Source organism: Martes martes (assembly GCF_963455335.1).
Source record: "Martes martes genome assembly, chromosome: 6".
In the NCBI taxonomy this organism is placed as follows: domain Eukaryota; kingdom Metazoa; phylum Chordata; class Mammalia; order Carnivora; family Mustelidae; genus Martes; species Martes martes.
Window position 1 is genome coordinate 34,658,509 of NC_137893.1, and position 13,047 is coordinate 34,671,555.

Below are 13,047 nucleotides of genomic sequence, written 5' to 3' on the forward strand. Positions count from 1 at the left end.
GTATTTTCAGGATTATTTCCCAAGTTCTACAAATCCCCCCAAATTGGATATTTAGAAATACTTGAACAATTTAACTCAAGATCTTGAGAACAAGTGGCTGCATTTGCAAGACTGCTTAATGATAATAAATGAAAAGTCTAATACCTTCCTGAAAAAAACAGTTCTGCTTCACTATCTTTTTTATTCACTACATGAATAATTCTCCCTTCACAAAAAATGTGGTAAGCAGGTAAAAAGTATATCTAATAGAGACAGTTACACACTTTGTTCACTTTGAAGTCAAAGAGGTTAGAACTCAGTTACAAATACCTTTCCTTTGTTATATTAGGCAAACTTGGAACTAGAGATCATGGTATTTAGTGAAAATATTTCATATTTTAAGATGTGCATTGTCATCTCCCAAATAGCTTAAACAGCTGACCAATGTAGAAACAACAATCATATCACGAATGTACATTACAAACAACTACCAAAATGTGAAAAACAATGTTTACAAATGGTAGCAAAGAATAAATTAATTTTCAGTGCACATAATTAGGTATATACAGGATAATTTAAAACCAAAGGGAGTGATTGCTAGTGCTGAGCTCTCAGAAATCTCCATCAAAGTGTACACGTTACCCAAGAGAGAGTGATAAAAATAAATTGTGACACAAAAGCAGAATGCTGTCGTCTCTCTTCTTATCCTCAAAACTTGGATGATAGCTCATCAAAATAATTTTTCCAAGTGTGCAAATGATGGAAAACTTTAATTCCAAAACCATTTCTCTAAATTACCAACAGATTTGTATTCTTGATGCCTTTTCACGTGATCACAAGCCAAGCATGCATGTGATTCCCAAAATCGTGGGAGATTCACTGTGAAATCCTTCCTCCAGTTAAAGTAACTAAGGTATAACTTATTGTTTTTGTCAACTTCCTTTAGATACTTGGCTAGCTCACTGGGAGAGTTATAATCTTCCACATGAATGAATGAATCTGCTGGAATATAATTCTCATAATTTTCCCTAGATGGCCCCAGAACAACAGGTACAGAGCCAGCTAAAAAAGCATTATAGAGCTTTTCTGTGATGTAATCTTTGTGGATTGAGTTTTCAAAAGAAAGATAGAATTTGCAAGTAGATATGGTAGGAATCAAATTTTTATCATTCACATACTCTCCAAATGCTTGCCCATAGGTATGGATTTCAATGCTTTTGCTTAGCTCATTGTAATACTTGACCCTGGCGTGCTCAGGGTTCCAGTTACTTACAACCCAGCACACTAACTTCTCTTTGCTTGGCACTTCAAACACGAAGGGGTTTGTGCTCACCGTCAAGAAGCCGTAAGGCACTTGGATATCTGAGTCGCGGCGGTAAGTGAGAGTCAAGTTGAACAGGTGCTCAATGCCACTTTTTTGGGGCGTGTGAGTTGGTGATTCCAAATTCATCCAAATCCATTTCTGGAAGGGTGGCCTAGCCTGCTGAGGTAAGTTAGTCAGATCCCAACTGATGTCTCGGTGATGGATCAGAACTGCATGAGATTTGTTGTACAGGGAACGGTCTGTTGTGAGATGGCATCCTTGGATGTTGAACATTGCTTGGCAAGATGTAAGGTCAAAGGTCTGCCCAAATGGCCACACCCAAATCAGGATAGTAGTTTCATTAAAATAATCAGTTTTGGTGGAGAAGAAGTTTTTCATTTTCAGCACTGAGCTGGCTGACTCCATTGGACTGAAGATCCAGCTGTTGGTAGGCTTGATGTAAATGAGCAGACATGCCATAAAGCAGCCCAGGATAATGCAGACGATTAAAAATGGGCGGAGAATTCCTTTGGATGCTGATGTCATAATTTTTTCTGTGAAAGAGAAAGATGGAGGTAGGTAGAGGTAGCGATGAAGAGCTAATCATAAAATACAATTTGAGGTTAACGGGTGATGTATTTCAAAATACACTTAATCACAAAATCAGTTGCATTTTCCTTTTTTAGTGTTACTAAACCATTAGAGAAATGGAGCTTTTATTAAGCCAAGAAACTGCCTTTCAAAGGCACCTTCCCTTGAACTCCATAAATTATGAGTCAGAATTTGTTACGAGTCTGCCCGCATATCTTCAAGCTGGGTCACATTTGTTTTCAATGCCATCCTTACCTGTTATTTTATTTGTTTCTAGAAAGCTGGCACAAAGACTGGCATCACCAAGGGTATGACTAAAATTTTTTGTACTTTCAGATCTGAAACCATTCCTTAGTTTATATGACTATTATTAATTATATATAATTACTACAATTATTTACTAATGCATTTTTGAGATTGTAATATAACTTTGCAGTTCAGATGGAATTCAGTAGAAAACCAAAATTTTTAAAGAAAAACTTTTGTTTTGGTTTTTTCATATAAGCTCATCTTCACTGCCAAAAATGCATCACAAGGGATCTCTTATAAGAAGTGGCAGCTCTTGGTTTGATATCTGTTATTTGTTTTGTTTTGCTTTTAAGTAAGTACACAGGTACAAAAATTTGGGAAATTAAAATATCTTTTTTAATTTTTTTTCTTTTTTAATTTTTAATATTTATTTTTTCTTACAATTTTTCTTATTTACTTTTAATAATCTCTTAGTACACCCAAGATCTACTAGGTTGTGATAATAAAATGCTATAGCAGCATTAGAAAAACATTCTCATGTGGTATCAGGGCATTAAAAAAAGTTTTTCTTAGCATTAAAATGATATTAGTATAATAAAAATAAATGGATTCTCAAAAGAAAAGAATTGTGTTTCATGGAGGACAATATTGATCTTGTGAATTATAGCAGATTGCAGCTAAAAAGATGAATTAAGGCTTTTTGATTTGTTTTTAATGGAAGAGTCTTCAAGGTTTTTCCTCTTTGACATTCATGTCTTCTTATGAATATGAACACAAAGATAAAATATGTAATATGTTTGCAAACTGTCTTTTGATCAAATTCTTACTGATCCTCTGAAATTCATGATTCTTCTCACCAAAATAATGTGGTCTATCATTTCAGATTCATTAAAATATTTTAAAATCTTGATCAAAAGCTAGTGTACAAGCATGAGCAGTTTCTTTCCAGAAAAAAAGGGAGAAATTGTTCTTTAATTACCTAAATTTATGTGAACATTTAAAAAAAATCACTTTTTTTTTTTTTTTTGCTGTTATGCAGCTTTTCTTAAAGCATATGACATAGCCTATGTAGTTCCCTTGATTTTATGAATCCAAAGATTCTGGATATTATATCCTGGAGCATTCCCAGAAGAGAATTATTAGAATCAAGGACTGAGACTAATCATCAAATTTAGCTTCAGCCCCATCCAGTCAATAACAAAAGGAAAATAAAAAAAGTGTCTACCAAATATGTTCAGAAACTATTAATTAACTCCTGAGCTATGGAGAAAATAGAAAGGAATATGAAAGAAATCTTAGATATTTAGAACTAAATGACATTGTTGACTCTACATGTCAGATTTTGTGGAATGTGGCTAAAACAGTACTTTATTTAAAGGAAATTTACAGCTTTGCACATTTGGGGGAAATTAGTTAACAAAATTGCCAACTGAACAAGCTGGACAGAGAACAATGGGCCAAAGCTAAAGAAATAAGAAGTAAAAAATTAAGATAAGGATTGAAATCATTGAAATTGAAAGCAGAAATTTGAGAAGACTGATAATACCACATGTAACTGTGTGAAGTGATGAATTAACTAAACTTATAGTAGTAATCATTTTGTAATATAGACATATATCAAATCATTATGTTGTACTGCTTACACTAATATAATGTTACATGTGAATTATAACTCAATAAAACTAAAAAAAAATCCAGAGACAAACTTCACACAAGAATAATCATGAAAAAAGGAAATTATTTTTTTTAAAGAAATTCAGTTTAAATATAAAAAAAGAGCAAATGATTATGCAACAGAAAAAAATAAGAAATGACTATATGGAGTAATTTTATATTCATGAATTTTGAAAAACTGATGAAATGGATGGTTATATATCTGTACAAATAGAAAAATGCCAATTTTAATGAGAATTTCTTATTAAACAAATAGCAGTTAATGAAGTGGAATTGATAAACGATAATTGAAAACAAACAGTAGACCTAGGTGGCTTTATAGGAGTGATATCAATTGTTCAATAAATAGAGAATACTACTGTCATATTTTAAAAATATAGAAAACAAAAAAAAAGCTTAACTCATTACATGAAGTCAATTATTAACCTATTACTAAAAGGAAATATAAAAAGTTAAAAAGGTCTATTTCACTTATGAACAGATACAAACATTGAGCAACAAAGAGAATTAAAATATATTATGACACAATTCAAGAGTAGGTTTATGTAGGTTCATGTATATTTGATCCTACTTTATAAATTTGACTGGTTGGATAATCTATTTCTAGACTCTGAGAAAAGTTACTAGAAAGATCTCTTTTTTAATGGAGTAATAGTACTAACCTTTAACATACATGATTTGACTGAGCAATGAAGTGTTTTTCTCCTGTAAGACCAATGTTTAATGGTATTTAGAAATGTTTTCATTGATAGGGTGCTGGGGTGGCTCAGTCAGGTAAGCATGTGACTCTTGATTTCAGCTCTGGTCACGATCTCAGGGTTGTGAGATTGAGCCCTGCGTTGAGCTCCACACTGTGTCTGGAGCCCCCTTAAGATTCTCTATCTCCCTCTTTATCTCTCCTTCTGCCCCTTCCCTCCACTCATTCACACACTCTCTCTCTCTTTCTCAAAAGAACAAGGAAAAAAAGAGAGAGAGAGAGAGAGAGAGAGAGAAATGTTCTCATTGAAAAAGTTTCCTTAAGTCCTTTTTGAATTGAAATACAATGGCAATAACTAAATAAATGATGTCAATTCATTGCAATAAGTTACAACTTAAATAGCTCCTGTTCAGTAAATGCTCATTCTCAGCTAGGTCCTGTGCAGAGCACTTTGTGCACATCATTTCCTTTAATCCTCACAGAACCTCTATGAAGAAAGTCTTTTATCACCTTTGATGAAAAAAAAAAAACAAACTGAAGTCTGGGGTGCCTGGGTGGTTCAGTTGGTTAAATGTCTGCCTTTGGTTCAGGTCATGATCCCAGGGTCCTGGGATTAAGCCCCAGGTCCCAGTCCCTGCTCACTGGGGAGTTCTGCTTCTCCCTCTGACCCTCCCACTGCTCATGCTCTCTCTCAAATAAATAAATAAAATCTTAAAAAAAAAAAAAAAAAACAACAAAAAAACTGAGGGTCAGAGATATATGCAACTAGCTTAACCATTGAGTTATACTCTTTCTTGCCTTCTACAATCTTCTTTGAACAAGTAATATAAGCATCAATTGTCTATTTAGGTGCATTTGACACTTCTGGTTTTATTGTCTTGGTTTCTCTGGCCTCTACACTTTATAATTGAGGACTACTTATCCATGCATTAAATTTCGAGCAATTTCCTTTAACAAGAACACCTGACACTTATATGATACTTTCTAGTGTCAAACATTGATCTTAGCACTTATGTTAACACACACACACACACACACACACACACACACACACGTATTACCTCATTGTCATCCCATTTTATTGATAAAGAAACTGAGGCTTCTAATGGTTAAGAAACTTGCCCAGGGTTACCCAGTTCAGAAGTGGCAGAGCACACTTTCAAACAAACCCAGGTCATTGGTTCTAGTTTGAGTCATGAGCACTACATTTTATGTTCACTGATTCTCCAGGCTGCAGCTAGAGAACGTAATAACCAGAATGCAAGCCCTATGAAGGCCTTTCTTTCTTCACCGCTTTATCCTCATCACCAGAATACAGTAGGTGTTTAATAAATGCTACATATGTTGCATGAATGAGTGGGTGGATTGCCTAGTCCCTACCCTGTGCAAGGTAAAATGCTAGGTAACTAGATAAGCAAAAATGAGCCAAGTGTGAATGAAGAAATAGATACTTAGTTGCTTTCTTTGTGCATTTAACATGTATACTTTCAGAAAGTAACTACCATCACAGTTGGGATACAGATATTTCTACCACTAAATGAGCAAAATCTCCTAGCTTTGCCTTTGTCATATGTCAAAGTTGGCATCTATCTAGTATACTTTAATTTCATGACTCTTTTTGGCAGGAAATGAGGGAAAAAAATGAGGAAAAAAATGAGGAAAATGAGGAAAAAAAACAAAATGAGGAAAAAATGAGGGGAAAAAAAGTCACTAGGCAAGACACAATGCTCCTTTCACTGCAGGCCTCTCAGTTTTTCTGCTTCCTGGACATTTTGTATTGGGGTTCATTTTGTTAACTCTCTGCACACCTTTCCTCTCAGCTTTTCATTGCTGTCGGGGTCAATTTCTGAAAAGTAGGGGCAGTTACTCAGTAACCCCTGCTTTGTACAGAAACTGTCAGGAAAGTTTGCCTCTTGGAGCCTAATTGACATCCCCTTGACAGGAACCTTTAAACTTACTTCTCATAACTAAAATTCAGTTGGATACCCAACACATCTTGAACTGTTAATTGATACAACCTATTTTTAAAGCACCCATAGCCATGTCACTTTAGCTCTCACTAGAGAGAGCAATACATTTATAGCATAAAGCAAATTATAACCATAAATAGTGTAATGAAAACTTCTCAGTTATTTTTGATAGTCTCAAGTACCATAAAAGAATATAAAGACATCAGCATTAATAACTAACAGAATCTTTTGTAAAAACGTAACTTGATGGGACTTGGTGTGCATACAATTCTGCTTTCTATTAAGGGACTACCTTCAGTGTCACGCCTTAGGAATACTCCACTGAGAGTTAAAGAACAGAAGGGAGCCTGGAATAGAAGAGGTTCAAGCATGATTCTCACATCATGAATATGCTTCAAGGTATTAGGGAGAAAAAAATGTGAAAACAAAGTGAATTAAGAGGCTTCTCTAAGGAATGGTAATTCTACTTTAAGTTTTTGGTCTGTGAGTGTCTGTGCACGCGCGTGTGTTGAATCCTTACTTTACACTGAAAGAAATGGGTATATTTAGAACAGAATTCAATACCTGCCTGAAACTTACAAGACAGAAGAGGACAGTTGGGCTTTAACTTGCCCCTTTGGACTTCACTCCTAGATAGCAGCCACCCCCTGATTCTTCAACCCACCTCTCCGGCTCACAGTAGCAGGCATGTGGGGCTGGAAGAGAGCTTCCCTATGCCCTCCGGAGGTCCTGAGTCAACATGTTTGCCAATCGTTGTGTAATACACCTCTTCTCTATTTGTTGTGTGGGTGCACAATGAGCGCATTCCCAAAATGGTAAGACTTTTCATCCACATAAAGAAACAGAACTTTCGATCCACTTAGGCATCTTCAGATTAGTTCAGACCAGCCTCCAAGGAATGGATCATGGACAAATTAAGTTAGAAATAGTTAAAGAAAATAAGTGATTGTCATTCATTGTGACTTCTTCCCTGTTATAATAAAATTTGTAAAGTGCTTTTGATAGTGGCTGGACCAGAGAAAGCGCTATGTAAGTGGTTGCTATTATGTTATTACTCTCTGTTGCAGTCAAGAATCCGAGCTCTCACCATTGCTGAAATTCTTCTGGAATAATAAATCCTTCTTACGTCTATGCAAATTATTACCATTTCTAACAACAAACACACACACAATCTCCTCTAAGTTCAAAACATAACTCATTATTAATAAATTTTGGATAAATATATAATATACAATTTCTAATGAATTTAAACATGGTCTTTCAATAGTTCATGGAGTCACACTTTTTACAAAAGGTTACTCCATGAGCATATTATATGTAAAGGATTCTATAGCAGATATTTGTTAGTTTATAGTGTCTGGATTAATCTCCCTTCTTCTGATAATAACACCCTAATTTCCTATTGGGATATTACCTCCCCCCTCCTGTATACAATCTTTGGGACTGCAGAGAATGTTATTTCCCCCTTTCCTAACCCACATTGGGCAGAGAATCCAGCTCATTCAAACTCTGACTCTTGGACTTGGAAACTTGAGTAGAAGGGTCAGGATGGAAAATGTTGGAGCTGATTAACCACAGTAGGGCTTCCTTACAAGATAATTATATAAACTCGGCTACCTGCATCCAAGGATCTGCTTGGGATCCTGCCTTCCTGGGCTTGCCTCTTCAGCTATTCCTTCAGTTCTAAGAACTACTCCATAAACTTGCAATAATTTCCTTCTTGTCTGTTTCAATTATAATTGTTTTTATTACTTGAAACAAACAAATCCAAGCAAACAACCACAACAAAATAAACCCTAACCAAGGAAACAATCAAAAACCCAACTAATTATCTCACCTCCTCTTTTTTTCTTCATGCAGGTTAGGAAGTGTATACCTAGAATCCTTCAAAATATATCCATAATTATTTGGATTTAAAAAAAACAACTCTAGGGGCACCTGGGCGGCTCAGTGGGTTAAAGCCTCTGTCTTTGGCTCAGGTCATGATCCCAGGGTCCTGGGATCGAGCCCCACATGCGGCTCTCTGCTCAGCGGGGAGCCTGCTTCCTCCTCTCTCTCTACCTGCCTCTCTGCCTACTTGTGATCTCTGTCTGTCAAATAAATAAATAAAATCTTTAAAATAAAATAAAATAAAATAAAACTCTATATAAATTCTCAAAACAGCAAACCATCTCTTCATTTTATGTTAAGCTGTAGACGCCATCCAGAATTTAGGTATTTGTAGGTGGTATTTAACTGAGCTATTACTTATCTGTTTGGTCAGATTCAAAGAACAGTGGTGTTCCCCACATACTCATTATGAGGTTTGGTGTCATGATATCAATATGGATTCTGTGAAAGTCTTCTGAATCCTACCCTGAATGTTCATATTTTGAATTGCCTAGTTTTATTTATTTTTTGGGTTGTTTGTTTTTGTTATGATTTTGTTTTGCTTTCACTTCTTCCTATGACTTTTATAGTAAGATCCTTTCCAAGAATAAAAATGTCTTATGCTTTCAATACCCTATACCAAATTATATTCTGCCTCAAGATACTGTAAGACTTTATATATTCATCACTTCACTTTCGAAGATTCCCTTGACACTTCACATTCCACTGAATCTTCCTCATGGGCATTCCTGCTCTGAGTTCTCACTATTCTCCCCATTAGATCCTGAGCCAAATGCCTCCTGTCTTTGGGAGAGATGCCATTTACTTTTTGGCAAGAGATCACTGGTTGATCTCTGGAACGCTATCAAATTTGTGTTCGCGAACTTTCTCAAAGACCTCTGGGTATTAGCTCTGGTATTTCCATGGGTGAGCCTCTTTTATTTGCTCCAAACACTGGAGAGGCTTCCACCAAAATATGCCACTTTTAATGGTCGACTATGCTTTTCCAGAATATTCCTCAGATTGCGCTCCAGCACACATAAGAATTCCCTGACTTATTCTTCCTTTGGGACATTACCTCTAAAATGCTCAGAAATCTCTGTCTTCTTTCCCCCCTCTCACTTTTGTCTCATACATTGGTTTCCTTCAGTGTGCAAACTGCCAGCGATGGCTTTTCCTGCATGGCAAACTTCTTCATCTTGAGCAGTTTCTACATTCACTCTCTTTGAAATTTCTTTCCAATTCAGAGATTAACCTTTTTCAGTTTGATCTTTTATCTGCTTTCTTCTACTCATAATCACCTGTTCACAATCGCTGTCTTTATTCATTTTAGAAGATCTATTTGCACGCCTTCGCTGTAGCTAGAGCAATCAGATCTGACACCGAGCCAAGAATAACTTGGCTCCTGTGCTACCTTCCCAGAGGGAATACCACAGACAGGGCCAGGGATGCTCTCTGGCAGCTACCTAGAACATGCTTTCTGGGGTTCCTTGAGGCTAGCATTCTTTCATAATTTGGCTGTCAGCACCTGTGCTTTCTACTATAATTGTCAGGTGTAGCCTGTAGCAGCCAGCCAATGAAGGTCAAGGGAGCCTTAAAAACAACAACAACAACAACAACAAAAAACCCCAAAAACCTCAAACTCTCATTTTGAGCTGATATATTACTATGTGTTCCCAACTCCGAAGATGAGAATTTTTTCCTTCCAGATGACAAAGTAGAGTAGCTCGTTCCTGACATCTCCTGTCCTTCAAACCCACACCCTACCCAGTACCATTTATGCCTCCTAAACAGTCCTTAGATTAGTTGACTTCTTTTTACTTCTCCAGGTCTGGCGTCTATCTCCTCTGTTATAGACTGCTACCCTTGCTTTCTCAGTGGTACATCTGGCACTCGCTTTTGATGCATTCAATTGATTCACAAGGCAGTAGACCAGTGGTTCTGAAAGTGTGGTCCCCAGACGAGCCACATCATCAGCGTCGCCTGAGATCTTGTAAGAAATGAGATTCTCCCACCCGAACCCAGAAATAAGGAATCAGAAACTGGGCTATAGCCCAAGAATCTATCTTAAAAAGTCCTTCAAGTGATTCTGAAATATTGCATGTCACGTTCCCTTCTGCATTTCCAGCATGGCCATGGCTGGTCTTCTTTCACTGAGGAAGTCACTGGACCAACTCTGCCGTCTCCCTGGAGCAATTTCCCTCCTGTCTCTGTTCATTTCCTCCTTTCTGCTCCACTGGCAGTAGATTATGGAAGGATTCCTGACAACCTCCTGACACCCACCCCACTACATACACACTAAATCAAAGGCCCTGAGTATGTGTCTCATGGTACTATCTGTTGTTTTTACAAAGCACTTACCACAGTAGCTAGGGTACCCATATTTATGTATTTGATTCGTGTTGTTGCCTCTGTTTGGTTGTAACTAGGCTCATATAATTGACATTGGCTTTTTTCCTTAGTATTCAATTTCTTGATCCTAGTCAGATGTATATATCCTTGCTTTCAACAAATGTTTTTTTGAGTGACCAAGTAGTTAACAATTATTGAGCATTTGCAATGTTACAGGAACAAGGCTAAGACTTTTCAATAAATTTTATCATTTTGTTTTCAGGAAAAAAAACTCATTTTTTGTGCATTTGAAAAATAAATACATATCACTTTCTATATGCCAAGCATGATTCTAAGCACTTAAGAAATAGTAATTCTTTTAAATCCATAATGATGAGATAAAATATACACTATAGTTACATTCATTTTATACATGAGGAAACTGATGCACATCTATCCGTCCCATGTCACACCAGTAAGTGATAAATTAAGATGTGGACACTAGTGGCTCGACTCTGAAATGTGTTGCTCTAAAAATACAAGTTAAGAATTGAGAATTCCAGCTTACAACTGCAAAGCTGTGAATTCTGTGAATTATAGGATTTAGAATTTATTTTATGACATATATTGGTCTGAGGTCCTTGTTCATTAGAGCAAACTAGGTCACCAATACTTCATCTCTACTCTTTTCCTGGAAACCAATGACCAGAAACAGAACACTAGAAGTTTTAGATAATTCTCTTCCTATCCCTGAGAGTACAGAGGGGTGAATTAGTGCAGGAGAGGAGTCTAGCTTTGTTTTATTATTAGGCTGTTTATAAAGCAATTCCAGGAATATAAAGAATAATTGACACATTTGGAATTGGTAATCCCAGGCTTCTGATCATTGTATTCCTGATAGCCACATTCTCTTTGAGGTGAATTCCTTTTGTGCTTCTCCGTTGAGTCAGCTTTGAAAATTGACCTCAAAGAGCCAGGTTGACTAAAAACAATAAAGGTAGAGAAAAATAACCATCTCAATAAAAATTTCAGTTATATCCCAGAGTTTGTGCACACAATGTCATCAGCTAACATTTTTTAAAGGTTTTACATGTATTTAACCATTACTTAAGACAGAATAAAGAATCTCTTTTCTCTAAGTTTTACATTCCAAATTCCCTGTTTCCCAGCAGACTACTACGTAAGGTCATTTGCTTTCAGTGATTATACTATGATTGTTTGACCTTCATCAGTCTTACTACCAATAATCTCTGCAAGGAGTCCCTCAGTTGTTTTTGTAAATAACCTCGGGAGGGAGTTTCCTATGGACCCAAACCGGTCTGCCGGCAACAGTCCCCATCTATCGCATTTGTCCTTTTTCCTCCTTTGGCTACCATGGGTCTGAGAATCCAACCAATGCAGCCTCACTCTGCTCCTACCATCAAATGTGTGGGTTTACAACCTCAAAGCCAACTGTCTCCTGACCCTTGCTTTATGTTCCTCGGCTCTTTCTTACACACTTTCTCCAACATTAAAATTCTTGCTTTTTAAGTCACAAAAACAAAATTGAAAACAAAAACAACACACCATCGTGCATATCAAAAGATGTTAACAGATACTAAGGAGAAGGTTGACATAAAAAAAAGAACATATCTACCTGTAGAAGTAAACACTATATTAGATGAGGCATTGCCTTGACAACGGTTTCTGGATCACACCAAATTTTATAGACTGATCATCTTTTGAACTCATGTGAAACTAATTAGCACCAGCTTTACTGGGATTAAATAAAAACACATCACTGTAGTTAGTGAGAAGATTCTCAAACTTCAAGTTAAATCTACAATAAGAGAATAGGCCAATAAGAACCAAAACACAAAGGATAAGCCGCTAAGAAACCAACAGCCTAAGAGACACTCTGATAAAAGTGTGGCTAAAGAAATTTCAGGAAAGAAGAAAGTTCAATCAACTTGCAACTGAGTAATCTGAAAATGAACTGTTTGATTAAGATACTTAACAAAGATGATATTAGATGATATTAGATGATATTATGATATTAGAAGAAAGGTAAGAAGGAGGAATTTAGAAGTAAAAGATGCAAGAGTGAAAAATCCTTAAATTTAAGATACAAACACTCCAATCCTTGGGAGGGGGAAAGGAGAGGCAGGGAGGACTTCCACTGAATCACCATTACTCGGCCGGTCCCAATGGCTTCTTTCTCCTCAAGGGTCAGCTAACATTCTTATTCTGATTTCATTCTTAATAAATAATCTTTTTTTTTTAAGATTTTATTCATTTATTTGACAGAGAAAGAGATCACAAGGAAGCAGAGAAGCAGGCAGAGAGAGAGAAAACAGGCTCCCTGCTGAGCAGAGAGCCCGATGGGGCGCTCGATCCCAGGACCC

General features: G+C 36.5%; 1 protein-coding gene across 1 annotated transcript; it reads right to left on the bottom strand.

Moving 5' to 3' along the window:
* Positions 1-748: 748 nt before the first annotated feature.
* Positions 749-8,478, bottom strand: FUT9 (fucosyltransferase 9; the record flags this gene model as incomplete). Its single annotated transcript, XM_080806169.1, has 2 exons — positions 8,402-8,478; positions 749-1,836 (listed from the first exon to the last, which is right to left on the bottom strand). Exon 2 carries the CDS (start codon positions 1,826-1,828, stop codon positions 749-751), a length of 1,080 nt encoding a protein of 359 aa, XP_080662295.1. The 5' UTR covers positions 1,829-1,836; positions 8,402-8,478.
* Positions 8,479-13,047: the final 4,569 nt, after the last annotated feature.